This window comes from Fomitopsis serialis, assembly GCF_022376445.1.
Source record: "Fomitopsis serialis strain Sig1Antser10 chromosome Unknown B0H18scaffold_17, whole genome shotgun sequence".
Taxonomy (NCBI): domain Eukaryota; kingdom Fungi; phylum Basidiomycota; class Agaricomycetes; order Polyporales; family Fomitopsidaceae; genus Fomitopsis; species Fomitopsis serialis.
In genome coordinates, this window is record NW_025954977.1 from 397,918 (window position 1) to 411,159 (window position 13,242).

General features: G+C 55.2%; 5 protein-coding genes across 5 annotated transcripts; 2 read left to right on the forward strand and 3 right to left on the reverse strand.

The window, feature by feature from the left end:
• Positions 1-1,666: 1,666 nt before the first annotated feature.
• Positions 1,667-2,932, forward strand: B0H18DRAFT_1146385 (uncharacterized protein; the record flags this gene model as incomplete). The annotated part of the gene is made up of 4 exons (XM_048035694.1): positions 1,667-1,924; positions 1,988-2,040; positions 2,068-2,359; positions 2,392-2,932. 4 exons carry the CDS (start codon positions 1,667-1,669, stop codon positions 2,692-2,694), a joined length of 906 nt encoding a protein of 301 aa, XP_047895996.1. The 3' UTR covers positions 2,695-2,932.
• Positions 2,933-3,452: 520 nt separating this feature from the next.
• B0H18DRAFT_1117014 (uncharacterized protein) lies at positions 3,453-6,029 on the reverse strand (the record flags this gene model as incomplete). The annotated part of the gene is made up of 13 exons (XM_048033512.1): positions 3,453-3,486; positions 3,545-3,942; positions 4,003-4,066; positions 4,128-4,268; positions 4,331-4,449; positions 4,529-4,592; positions 4,657-4,772; positions 4,845-4,944; positions 5,000-5,165; positions 5,331-5,379; positions 5,448-5,526; positions 5,582-5,698; positions 5,755-6,029. The coding sequence occupies 13 exons, from the start codon at positions 6,027-6,029 to the stop codon at positions 3,453-3,455; spliced, it is 1,722 nt and encodes a 573-aa protein (XP_047895997.1).
• Positions 6,030-6,915: 886 nt separating this feature from the next.
• Positions 6,916-7,401, forward strand: B0H18DRAFT_994441 (uncharacterized protein). Its single transcript, XM_048045257.1, has one exon. The coding sequence runs from the start codon at positions 7,114-7,116 to the stop codon at positions 7,372-7,374; it is 261 nt and encodes an 86-aa protein (XP_047895998.1). The 5' UTR covers positions 6,916-7,113; the 3' UTR covers positions 7,375-7,401.
• A 244-nt stretch (positions 7,402-7,645) lies between these two features.
• Positions 7,646-9,312, reverse strand: B0H18DRAFT_994444 (uncharacterized protein; the record flags this gene model as incomplete). The annotated part of the gene is made up of 8 exons (XM_048045258.1): positions 7,646-7,896; positions 8,097-8,178; positions 8,260-8,359; positions 8,419-8,584; positions 8,640-8,796; positions 8,861-8,939; positions 8,997-9,113; positions 9,176-9,312. Coding segments are annotated over 8 exons (1,020 nt in total), but the record flags the coding sequence as incomplete, so codon positions are not given.
• Positions 9,313-9,763: 451 nt separating this feature from the next.
• B0H18DRAFT_148066 (uncharacterized protein) lies at positions 9,764-13,038 on the reverse strand. The gene is made up of 13 exons (XM_048036862.1): positions 12,515-13,038; positions 12,349-12,465; positions 12,221-12,299; positions 11,990-12,146; positions 11,776-11,941; positions 11,625-11,724; positions 11,444-11,556; positions 11,321-11,384; positions 11,137-11,255; positions 10,938-11,078; positions 10,822-10,885; positions 10,340-10,771; positions 9,764-10,268 (listed from the first exon to the last, which is right to left on the reverse strand). Exons 1-13 carry the CDS (start codon positions 12,763-12,765, stop codon positions 9,936-9,938), a joined length of 2,136 nt encoding a protein of 711 aa, XP_047896000.1. The 5' UTR covers positions 12,766-13,038; the 3' UTR covers positions 9,764-9,935.
• Positions 13,039-13,242: the final 204 nt, after the last annotated feature.

Consider the following 13,242-nt stretch of genomic DNA (forward strand, 5'->3'; position numbering starts at 1 on the left):
TGCGCGGCAAGTAGCGATTCAAAGGTCTGTCCCTCGCCGTCCGTCTGCGACCTAGTGCACTTTACAGTCTGGATAGTTCATCAAGCGAGTTTGGTGTGTAGCGGCGTAACCGGAACGGCACATTTGAGCTCGCTATTCGGTTTGTCCTCTATCTATCCCCCGAGCCTCTGGTCCTTCTCACCCATACTTTCTCGTCTGCACCTACTCGGCATGCCCTCTTCAAGTTCCGGATTCTCGTTTGCCTCGGTATGTGTCTGCCATCTGGCACAACTGGTAGCTAGTGACCGTCAACCCGAAATTTTGTCTGTCTGCCCTCGTGCGCGTCCACTCGCCCGCTCACATGCCTGCCCGCCAATCCACATGCTCTCCTGCACGTTCGCCCGCTCGCCATACCCTTGCTTACGTATCATTGTGCTGAACAGCTTGGAGGCACACACCCGTACGAATAGTTGACCGTGTGTTTGTGCACTCGCTTACTCGCGCGCACGCCCGCTTTTCTGCCCGCACACTCGCCCATCTAGCTGCAAATGAATCTCCCGGCTCGTTCGCCTGCATGCTCGCCCGTCTGGCACCTACAATGCCACCCGCCTGCCGACTACCCGCCTGCCTGATCACCACTCTGCTTCATTGTCTGCCAACTCGGTTGTATGTGTACCTGCATATCTGCGTGTCCACGTCTCCGCCTGCGCTCTCACTAAGCCAGAGTCACACGGCGTCGAAGAAGGTGCGGATGTCATAGAGCGGTGTTCACCTACTCTACGTGGCCTGTAGATTTTTCAGCAATATAAAGGCACTTTTTTCACTGATTGAACGAAGGTGGGGGGTGGTCTGGAGGCAGGACCGCCGAAAAATCATAATATACAGGGGGTGGTAGGGTGGGGGGGTCCAGATATTGAAGTTTCGGAAAAAACCGGCCTTGTGTACGAAAATTTAATTCCTGCCGCCTCTTGACTTGATCTTATAATTGCAGACTTTCGATGGTTGTCATTTCCGACCAGTGGGGCCGTCCGCGCTCAAAGTGTGCGACTGCAGCCTGCTGCACGTGGACGCTTCCAACCATCGAGTGTACGTACAAATATTGGCATTGCTCCTCGGAGCCGAACATTGACCTCTCTTAATGGATCTCTCTTTACTTTCTGCAGTGCCCCGACACCCCGAGATGCCCGGTCGTGTCCTGAAGAGGATCGCCGCACCTTTGATTTCGCTGCATCAAGTTGTCAAGCTTGATTGACCGAGCGGGGCGTAGGGCCGTCAGGATCGAACGAACAGACAGCACACCGTCGCGGAATGATCAAGTAAGGTTCGTGCCTCGCCCAGATCTGCATTGCACTTACCCCGTATTACGGGTCAAAACTCTGCGGGGAAATGACTGGCGTCTTCGAGAGCCGCAGGTAGAGTTCAGTGCGAGCTTCTTCGTCCCACGAGGCGACCTGGCACGGGTCCTTTAGGTTCGAGTGGTCTTGCGCGTCGTCTCTCTGCCCTTCACTGCTGCTTGCCAGATCGATAGGCCCTGCTCCACTCTCGCGAGCCCGCCCGTACACTGCGAAGGCGTAAAGTCATTCTGTGTTGTGAACTCGTTCACCGGTAAGCAACTCTAGACTTCAGTGGCGCGGATAGGTGGCGATGCTGATGGCTGTCATACAGTATACGGAAACCCATTGATACAATGGTCTCCGACTGTGTGCGCTGCAGGGAGCACTTCAAGAGCTCGGAGGCCCTCGCGGAGCACTTGCGCACTTCGAAGGATCACAATATCTGCACTACTTGTGTCATGGACTTCACCGCGCGATTGCAGCTGGTCCAACACTACCTGTTCAGTCCGTTGCACAACTACTGTCAGCGGTGCGATGCCCATCATGGCTCTCCTGCGGAGCTGGTGCGACATTTCGAGAGTGCACACATCCAGTGTCTGATGTGCGGACTCGTGAGTGCTTCACGCATCTTGATACCCCTGCGACTTATTTACCTTTGCGCTGGTGTGGAACAGAGCTTTGCGACACCGAATGATCTCACCGAGCATTATCATCACACGCATTGGACGTGCATCGAGTGCCGGCAGGTCTGCAGCTCGCCCGACGCGTTCGACGAGCACTGCCGCGAGACCCACTACTACTGCGCAGATTGCAAGCGCGTTTTCAAGGACGGCGAAGCCCTGAAGGTGCACCTGGAATCAAGCATTCACACGGGCCGCAAGGTTCACTGCCCGGGTGTGAAGTGCACGAAGGAGTTCGCTTCGGGCTCTGCACTTATCCAGCATCTCGAGTCGGGCGGATGCAAGTCCAAGATGACGCGGCACGAGGTTAACCGCCTCGCCGTCCAGATGGACACGGGGAACGTCATCACGAACCCGGCGCGCTTGGTCACTGGCCGGGAGGTAGCGTCCCGCCGAAGATCACTACTTCCTGGGCCACCGAGCAGTCGCGAAACCCGGAGACGGGGAAGTACGAGTGCATGATCTGCTACAAGGAGTTCTTGAACCTCGCCCGACTCAACACGCACCTGCAGAGCCCGGCCCACGATGACAAGATCTATCGGTGCCCGGCGGGCTGGCAGGGTTGCGGTACTGAGTTCAGTACGCTCGGCGCCCTCTGCCAGCACGTGGAGAAGGGTAGCTGCGGGGTGCGCAAGTTCAATAGCACCATGCAGAAGTACGTCGGCTCGTTGGCAGACGGGATGAAGAGGCTGGCTGTCTGAGGATGCAAGGCGTCTCTTCGTGCGCAGGTTGGCGCACGTGAGGACGTCCTTGCGTTTTCGGATGTCGTGAGGTGTTTCAAGCTCTTGTGGGTCGTGTCCATTACTCTCCGTTCCTTGCTATCGACCGCTCTGTGTGTAAGATGTTGTATTACAACGCTCCGCTGATCGTCACTGATTGACCATAGACTTTTAGACTACCAGGCTCTAGCCACGCCATCTTTCGATGTCATCAGATGTCCTCGGTATCTGTACTAATAGTTCCATTTGTTCATATCATCTCGTACTGAAATATATCGCCCTTGACACGCGCCAGTTGATGCATCCGAGTAAGGCTAGTATGGACCACTCCTAGGCTCTTGCAATCAAGCTACTAGCTTAGCGATCGGGCACGATATATGTTAACTTACGTGATACAATGGAAGGTGAAGTTACTAGCAGGACGAACTGCAAGATGTTACTGTGTCTTATGACACGCGGAGGACGAGATTGTGGTCGCGCACCAGCTTGACGGACCATAGACATGTGGACAGTAAACCACAAGCCTAGCATCCGCCGCAGCCCCCTCCGCCCCCTCCACCTCCGCCACCGCATCCACCAACCCCACCCCCTCCGCAAGCGGAGCCTCCCCCGCTTGCTCCTCCTCCGCACGTCGCGCCACCGCCTGCCGCGCCTACACCCCCACCGCACATGGAAAAGCTTCCACACCCCCCACCCCCACCGCCAGAAGAACACGTTCCAACGACGGAACTTCCACTGCTCTACAGACGCGTGGGTTTCCCGTGAGCAACATCGCTGGGCATCCAAGATCCCACTCACCGCAGCGCAAGAGCTTTGGTTGGTTGAAACGCACTGCGAGCCTGTGGCGCCAGGACCCGCAGGCGATATGAACGGCACCGCCGCCATAAACACGATGTCGTGCCTCTGTCCGCGCTGATACTGCTCCGGGTCGAACTCGCCCTTGAGCATGCGCCGTTCGTCGCGCTTGCGGCGCTCGTGCATCTTCCGCTCGCGTAGCTCTCTCTGGCGGCGGAGCTCTGCGGCCTTGTGCTTGCCGAGCGCACTGCTCAGCTGGACCTGCACGGCGTTGTGCTCGCTTGCGTGCGTGGCGAGCGGGGCGTCGGGATGTGCCGGGGGACACAAATCAGATGGCTGCTCGGATCGTCTGCGCAAGAGCCGCTGGAGCTTGTCGCCGATGGAGTCGCCGGGCAGGGGGCACCCGCAGTAGGTGTATGGGACGCCGAAACGTTGCTATGGTTCGGAGATGGATCGTCAGCGTATGCGCGGCCAGCGAGTCAGGTGAGAACATACCTGCCAGACCCTGCAAGTAACATCGAAGGCGTTTGCTAGATGATTCTCTTCCACTTTGTCATCGCTGTTATTACGAAGGTCTGTCTTAGCTGTTTGCAGTGAGCCCGGGATGGCCCCGCGCTCACTGGTCTATGTAACGTTCGACGTATTCCATGCAGTCATCTGCGTACTTGCCCGCCGTCAGCTGGTGAGTATGCCAAACAAGATCGATGTCAAGGGTTGGCACGAAGAACGACGCCGGTGACGGCGCCATCAGGTCAAGGAATCTAACACACGATAGTCGAGTGAATACACCACTCTAATCAAGACAACGACTTGAGCGGCGTACGCATGGTAGCGCGTGATCGCGTGCACGAGCACGACCTCGTCTATTGGCTTGTCGAAGTACCCCGGAGCTGTCCACCCAAAGTAGTGCATCTTGGAAGTGAAGGAGCCCTGCCGGATGACCTGCGCGTGACCACAATAGCAACAGGTAACGGATCAGTGACATTCATTCGACAATAACCGAGGATGTCAGAGAACGCACAGCGCTTACGAGGTCTATTGAGAATGGGCTATCGTCTGTGTAAGCACTCAGAATCCTGTTCAACCTGAAGTTGAGGCGCCTTTTGTCAGTCATAGCCCCGATATCATATGCCATGATACTAGACGAACATGCGTTTGAGCAGACCTAGAGCTCTCTGAGGCATCGGTCGCAGGGTATCGTGAACGTTGTTAATGGAGTGGTCAAAATCTTCCTTGATCTTGCGTCTCCATTCTTCGCGAGTGCACTAGAACAACATCATACGTTTGTGAGCACCTGCATCAAAGCCTGCCGCCGGACAATAAATCGTGCAACTTACTGCTTTTGGTTGGCGAAACTGGTCGATGTTCACAATCCGGTCCTTGATTTGCCTCGCACGCTTGATGTACGCCAGGTCGGTAGGACTGCGCAGCGTGCCTCTGGATCGGGTCATGTAAGTCGTCAGGGCTAGTTTACACAGAGTACACTACATACGGAAGATATGCGTCCATAGTTGCATCGGGATCATTGTGATCCTTGACCAAATCGCTCGCGAGTTTATCCAATGCCAACGCGGGTTTGTCGATCGCCAACGAGCAGCATGAGCACGTCAGTTTGAACCCTTGTTGGGCGAATCCGCGGCCGTCTTCGCCCAAGTACGCTATAGTAAGTCACATCTTGAGAACTTCGTTGAATTGACAATATGAGACGCCTCTTACGTGCAGCGTTAGGTTGCTCGCACCTCGGACAGATGACGTCATGGTGCGGGAGGCGCTTCAGAGCTCTATCGGGTCGAACGGTGTCCCTGTCTCTGCAAGCCACGAACGCTTGCGTTCCTCAGACGGTCGATACTTGGCGGGATTGCCCATGACAACCTGGCGGTTGCACAGCGAGATCAACAATTGTACTCGGCACAATCTACAAGCTATCCGCAGGTGCTCACCAGTGCAGGTAACAATCTGTCATTCAAAGCGCGAAGAGTTCGCAGCGCGGATACGCGCAGACAATCGTCCCCGTACCATCTGCGACATGCATATTCTGAGGTAAGCGGAAATAGCATCTGCGGAAAGAACGCACGCGGGGTTTAGCATGTAAGCGTGCCATACCATTAGCACGTCGAGCGGTGGCGCTTCCGCGTGAACCCAAGACTCAGTGTCTTGATTCGCCGTTGCGCATTTCGCCCAGCGGTGGAACCTAGTGAGGCGTAAATATTGAAGGTGGCCCTAGATACGCAGACCCGGCTCACTTACCTCTCCACGGCTAGGCAGACAAACCATACCCACCTGCGTGACTTCTGCTCGGTAGAATCAAGCCCCCTTGCGAGAACAGGGAGGTCATCTTCAAGACACGTCTCCACGCGTTGCTCTAGGGCTTTGAATGCACCTAGCAGGCTCAAATGAGCTTTGACATACGTGATGTCAACGAGAGGCTGCGTGATCGTATGTGAGCCTATTAGGAAGGCCGGGGGGAAGCTGCCGTTCGCTGTTCCTGGGGCACCGACATAACTGACATAACGATTAGGCATACTGAACCCGGGGGACCTCCGTTCTGTCCGAGTAGATTTGTCAGATGAGTGGTAAGAGCACAGTGAGAGCAGAGCGAGGCGGAGCCCTTGCCAGTCGGTGCTTATGTAGTCCGAGGTATGCTCAGGCTGTGCGAAGTATCAATTGGTGACGCATTTGCGTGACAGCTGAGCGTCCCGAACGACAGAGGCTCCAAGTTCGTGGAGGCGACGTCCCTCGATTCGCATTGCCTACATGACAAGGAAATTGCCAAACGGAAGTTGGCAGTGTTCGGAAGATATTGTGATGTAGTGGGACTAGGCTAAGGCAGTCACCAGCGTAAGTTACTCACATTGAACCTCATCGCATTGCCACGTAGGGCCGCGTCGCAGGCGCGCTCGCTGTTAACATCACGTGATCGTGAATTTCCCCAAGCATGGTCCTTCAAGTTCGTGAGGAAGCACTGATGGAATAGAGCTGCACGCATATACTTCTTCTGCCGCTATGCCCGGTAGTATTATTGTCATTAGCTTATGTGAATTATGAGTAGTTATACTCGGGTTTGGAGCTCAACTGCCGCCACAGCCTGAGCTTCCTCCACCTCCGCCACCGCAGCCTGAGCTTCCACCTCCGCCACCACAACCTGAGCTCACTCCTCCGCCTCCGCAGCCTGAGCTCCCTCCGCCGCCACCTGAGCTTGCTCCTCCTCCGCCACACCCCGAGCTTGCTCCTCCGCCACCGCAACTCGCGATCCCTCCTCCACTACTGCCGCAGCCTGAGCTCCCTCCACTTCCACCGCAACCCGAGCTTCCACTTCCACTTCCACCGCAACCCGAGCTACCACCACCTCCCCCGCAGCCTCCTCCTCCACACCCTCCTCCACTGACACAGGTGCCAGCAGCACAATTTCCGGTACTCTGCACGTGTACGTCGTGAGCAAACACACATCAATCATGGAGCACGTCAAGACTCACTGCAGCGCACTGGTTCTGATTGACCGAAACGCATGACGCGAGAGGCAGCAGGAAGAGCGGCACCGGCGTCAAGAATGCGATGTAGTGCGCCTGACCACGTTTGTACTGCTCCTGGCTGAGCTTGCCGCTGTTCATGAGCCGCACATCACGCTGGCGCCGCTCGCGCATCTTCCGCTCGCGGAGCTCCCTTTGGCGCCGAAGCTGCGCCGCCTTGTTTCTGTTGAGCGCGCCGTTCAGGTGGACCTGGACGGCGTTGTGCTCGCTTGCGTGCGTGGCGGGCGGGACGTCAGGATGTGCCAGGGGACGCAAGCTAGATGGCTGCTCTGATCGTAAGTGCAGAAGCCGTTGGAGCTTGTCGCCGATGGTGTCTCCAGGGAGCGGGCAGCCACAATAGCTGTATGGGACGCCGAAACGTTGCTGCGCAGCGGCGGTAAGCCGTCGGTCTGCGAGGTATATTTCATTCAGACGTACCTGCCAGGCCCTACATGTGATGTCAAATGCATTCGCGAGACGGTTCTCTTCCACTTTGTCGTCGCTGTGTTGACGATCCGCGAATCAAGACGTCGTGCTTAGCCTATGGCAACCCGCACTCACTGGTCTATGTACCGCCCGACATATTCATACAGTCGTCCGCATACTTGCCTGCCATCAGCTGGTGTGTGTGCCAGATCAGATCAATGTCCAGGGTCGGCACGAAGAACGAGGCCGGCGACGAAGTCATCATGTCGAGGAATCTAAAAACAGATTCGTTGGATATTAGGATCACACAGTGCGAGTGCGACGAGCAGGACGACATACGCGTGATAGCGGGTGATCGCATGCACAGAACGACCTCGTCTATCGGCTTGTTGAAATACCCCGGGGAGGTCCATCCGAAGACGTGCATCTTTTGAGTAAAGGACCCCTGTCGAATGACCTGAATAGGATAGGATCACGATTACTCTAAGCAACGATGACTGGACGTACAGCGCCAACAAGATCTATCGAGAACGGACTATCATCCGTATACGCACCAGAATCCTATTCAGTCTAAAGCCAAAAGTATGAAGGGTCAGCCTGTAGTTGGCATCACGACGGGGAACGAACATGCGTGTGAGCAAACCGATCCTGCCCGACATGATCGCAGAGTTTGGTGGACGTTGTTGATGGTGTAGCCGAAGTCCTCATTGATATTGTGTACCCATTCTTTCTGCGTGGACTGTAATAACATGAATGAGCGGTCGTGGCACCGATATCAGATTCAGAGAGGGAACCGCGTTTGAACTAACGACTCTCTTACCCCTTTTGGCCGATGAAACCTATTGAACTGCACGATCCGGTCCTTGACCTGTTTCGCGTGTTTGGTAGAAGCCATATTCGTCGGGCCGCGCAGCGTGCCTCTGGATCAACGCGAATGGTTCGTTAGGGCTGTTGACTTCGTCCAACAAGCTGCACGTACGGGAAGTAAGCGTCCAGCTTTGCATCAGCGCTGTTATGGTCCTTGACCAAATCTCGCGCGAGCTTGTCCAATGCCAGATCTGACTTGTCAATCGGCAGTGAGCATTGCGAACACATGAGCATGAACCCCTGCTGGGCATAGCCAGTGCCCTCTGCCGTTAAGAACGCTGTAGCTTATGCTGTCAGTATCACGGCTCATCGACTCTCGGGACGATCTCTTACGTGCAGTGTTGCGTTTATGGCATCTGGGACAGATGACGTCGTGATGCGAGAGGTCTTTGAGAGCCTCTATCGGATCGAACCATGTCCCTGTGTTTGCGACCCATGTGCTCTTGCGCTCTTCCGATGGTTGATACTGGGCAGGGTCACCCATGGCGATCTAGAGGCAAAAATCAGCAAATTGGTTCGCAGCGTGCAAATGCAGTGCATCATCCAAAACTTACCACCGCAGGTAGTAGGCAATCATCCAGAATATGGAGACTTTGTAGCCTAGGGATGCGCAGGCAATCTTCCGCGTACCATCTTCGGTATAGTCTGAGATAAGCCAGAGAAATTGCCAACGTGCGGGGGAAGACTTACGTGGGGTTCAGCATGTAGGCATGCCATACCATGAGCACGTCGAGGGGTGGCGCTTCCGCTTTGACCCAGGACTCGATGTCTTGATTGGCATTTACATGTTTCGTCCAACGGCGGAACCTTGCGAGGTGTGAGTAATGGCTGAAATGAAAGCTGATTGGGCTACAGTCCACCTGACTCGCCTTTCCACTGCCAGACAGACGAACCACGCCCACCTGCGTGGCGTCTCCTGCGTAGAATCAAGGTCCCTCGCGAACACCGGGAGATCCTCCAGAGGACATGCCTCCACGCGTTTGGCGAGAGTATTGAATGCGCCAAGCAAGCTCAAATGTGCCGTCACATACTCAATGCCCACGAGAGGTTTGGTAAGACTATGCGACCCGATCGGGAAGGCTGGAGGAAAACTACTATTGACCCCTCCGGAGGGGCATACATCACCGGCATAGCGATTGGGCATAATAGCCTTCTGTTGTGCTGGCGATTAGAAGACAGAGGTAATAAAGAGCAGGGAAAGCTAGCGTAGCGAGGTACGCTGTCAACCTGTGCTTAAGTAGGACCGCATGTCTGCGGGACATGTCAAAATCACAGCTTTTGTCACTTGCGCGACAGGCGGGCGTCACAGGCTTCAGTCGTGGAAGCCATGTAGTCTTCACAATTGTTCGGATGCTGGGAAGTAGGCAGTGTGCATCTACACAATAGCCTGGGAGGTGGAAATTGAACAGGTTACAGGACGTACGACCGCTCAAGTTTGAGGATGAGAGTGGATGAGAGCGACTCATAAATTCATTGGCGCGCGATACCACTAATACACGTGACCGTGACCTACAGTCATACCGATTCATACGTTGACTCAAACTACAATTGATTTCACGCCGTCTTTGTATGTAACTTGAACAACCATAAAGCCTCCTATATCCCGAAACAAATCATCGACAAGGCAAATTAGCTTCCACCTCCACCACAGCCTGAGCTTGATCCTCCACCCCCACCGCCGCAACTTGAACTACCGCCACCACCTCCGCACGTAGAGCCGCCCCCACCCCCGCCACAATTACTGCTGAGTGAGAGTGAGAAAATACCATTGACAGCGTCTCCAAGTGATTGTGCCCTTTCTGACGAGATCGGTTCACCACCCGCGCTGCACAGGGAGAAGTTTCCGCGGGCACCACCGCCGAATACCGAGGGGCTGGCGCTGCCGCCGTCTGCATTTGCACATACAGATCCGTTGTACCACCCCGCAGAAGAGCACACCCCAGCGGCACAGGTCCCTGCACCCTACGTCAACGAGCGAAACCTCCGAGTCAGGACACTCGCCATCTGCGATGTGAGACAAGACGGTAACTCACCGCGGAGCATTGGGGCTGGCCGCCAACCGGGACGCACGCCGAGATAGGCTGTATGAACGGCACAGGTGTTAGGAATGCGGCGTAGTGGTTTTGGCCACGCTTCAACAGTTCCGGGTCGATGTCGCCTTTCTGCGCGCGTCGGGCGTCGCGCTCACGTCGGTAGTTCATCTTCTGCTGGCGTAATACTCTTTGGCGATGCAATTCCGCTGCCCGGCCACTGTCGAGCGCGGCGTTCAGATAGACCTGAACGGCATTGTGCTCGCTTGCGTGCGTTGCAGGCGGGATGTCAGGGTGTGCCGGGGGGTCCAAGTTCAACGGCTGCTCCGAGTGTTGACTGGACACGAACTTGCGCGTGAGGCGTTGGAGCTTGTCGCCGATGGAGTCGCCGGGAAGAGGGCAGCCACAGTAGGTATACGGGACCTTGAAATGTTTCTACGAATGATGAGCAATCATTGATAGAGAAGCCTAGACCACAAACTCACTTGCCAGGCCTGACAGGTAATGTCGAACGCATTCGCCAGCCGGTTCTCCTCCACTTTGTCATCGCTGTGATCATATCAGTCCACCGCCCAGCCTTAACAGAGCCTCCGGAACTCACTGGTCTATGTGCCAGCCTACGAACTGCTTGCAGTCATTTGAGTATTTGCTCGCCATCAACTGGTGAGTGTGCCATACGAGGTCGATATCGAGGGTCGGGACAAAGAGTGAAGTTGGTGACTGTGTCATCATGTCAAGGAAGCTTCATGGCATCTCATTTGTCAGATCCCTTCGCAGCCACAATGTCCAATACAACGCACGCGTGATATCGGGTGATCGCGTGCACCAGAACGACCTCATCGACCAGTGTTTCGAAGTACCCCGGTGCTGTCCAGCCAAATGCATGCATCTTGTTCGTGAAGGATCCTTGCCGAACGACCTATGTGTTGGTACTCATGAGCATTCTTTGCCTCCTTCGCCTCATTACACCACGGAAGGACTTACAGCGCCAACAAGATCTATGGAGAATTGACTGTCATCGATATACGCACTCAGGATTCTGTCCAGCCTGTTGAGTGAAAATGACGCGTAAGGTTCAATTTGAACACTTGTAGAACTCGCACTTACATGCGCTTCATAACGCCCATGCTGGCCGCCGCGCCTCGAGCCGCGTCGCGGAGGTTATTGATCGAGTAGCCGAAGTCCTCTTTGATCTTGAACCTCCACTGATCCGGCGTGTACTACAGCAATAGGATAAGCGGCTCCATCCCGGACGACATTGCTCAGTATCTGCGAGCTCGATACTCACTCCATTCGGCCGACGCAGTTTGTCATACTGGACTATGCGCTCTTTGATCACTTTCGTGCGTTTGGTCATGATGACATCTGTCGGACTGCGCAATGTACCACTGGGTCATGTTAGCGAAGGCTCTTCATGGACTCGTCATCTTCATACTTACGAGAGATAAGTATCCAGCTTCGCTTCAGGGTCATTGTGATTCTTGATCAAGTCCCCGACAAAATTGTCCAGCGCAAGAGCGGGCTTGTCGATTGTGAGTCGACAGTCGTTGCATGCCAGCTTGAACCCTTGCTGTGCGTAGCCGGCGCCCTCGGTGGTCAAATACGCTGCAGCGCGCGTCAGAACTAGACTAGGATCGCCAGATCACCTCTTACGCGCAGCGTTGGCAGTACCGCACTTCGGACAAGTTACATCGTGCTCTGTGAGGTGCTTCAGGGACTCCATGGGATCGAATGGAGTGCCCGTCTCGGAAAGCCATGCGTCTCTGCGCTTCTCTGATGGCTGGTATTGTGCCGGGTCGCCCATAGCGATCTGGAGGTTGCACAGCGAGGTCAACAACATCTGGCCTGTCACGGTATACACGCGAGAAATTCATGTAGGCTCACCACTGCGCGTAGTAACCTATCATTCAGAGCATGGAGACTGTACAACGCGGGTACACGTAGACAGTCCTCCGCATACCATCTATAGTGGTCTCAGTGGTCGTTGCCTGATGGACTGTATTACGGCGTACGTAGGGTTCAGCATGTAAGCATGCCACACCATGAGTACATCAAGTGGGGGTATTTCCGTTTCTACCCAGGCGTCGACATCCTTGTTGGCTGTCACGCACTTCACCCAGCGCCTGAACCTGGTAACCGTCAGGAGCACAGAGTAGACAAGCGAAGAGTAGCACGTACCTCTCCACAGCCATGTAGACGAACCACGCCCATCTGCGCGGGCCTCGGGAATCGTATCGAGACCGCGCGCGAGCTCCGGCAGGTCCTCCTCGGGACACGTCTCCACGCGCTTGCTGAGGGTTGCAAACGCGCCGAGTAAGTTCAAGTGCGCCTTCACGTATTCGATACCGACGAGCGGATTCGCGATAGTGTGAGGACCAATCAAGAAAGCAGGGGGGAAGCAGGCGCGGAGGATGCGCCACCCTCATCATCAGACATAATGAGTATTCGTTAAATCGGGCAGTGTTGGAAGGAGAGGGACCTTCAGTTGAGCGTCAAGCTTTTAAGTACAACTCATGATGCCTGTGGAGAACATCGCTGCCTAGCCGTGTTGGGGTGACCGTGTAGATGCTCCGAAAGAAACCGCTGACTCGGGTGACAGATAGTACTGGTAGTTCATAGTTGACATGACTCGAATGATTCAAAGACGACTTAGCAACAGCAAGCGAAGTGATACCTGTCGAACAGAGTTTCGGCAGACGCTATGTGGATGTCCTAGAAGTGCTGTGATCAAGCTGTGGACGTCGCGGCCACGTCGCGGCGCGTGCTTAATGAATGCACGTGATCGCGAGTGCTGCCGCCATTTGGCAGACGTGTCGCGCACGTACTGGCTACTCGATCGCACGCTGAGCTAGTACACAAGCTACATACATACGTTTTGACACAGCGCCACAGTGACGCACGTCTCC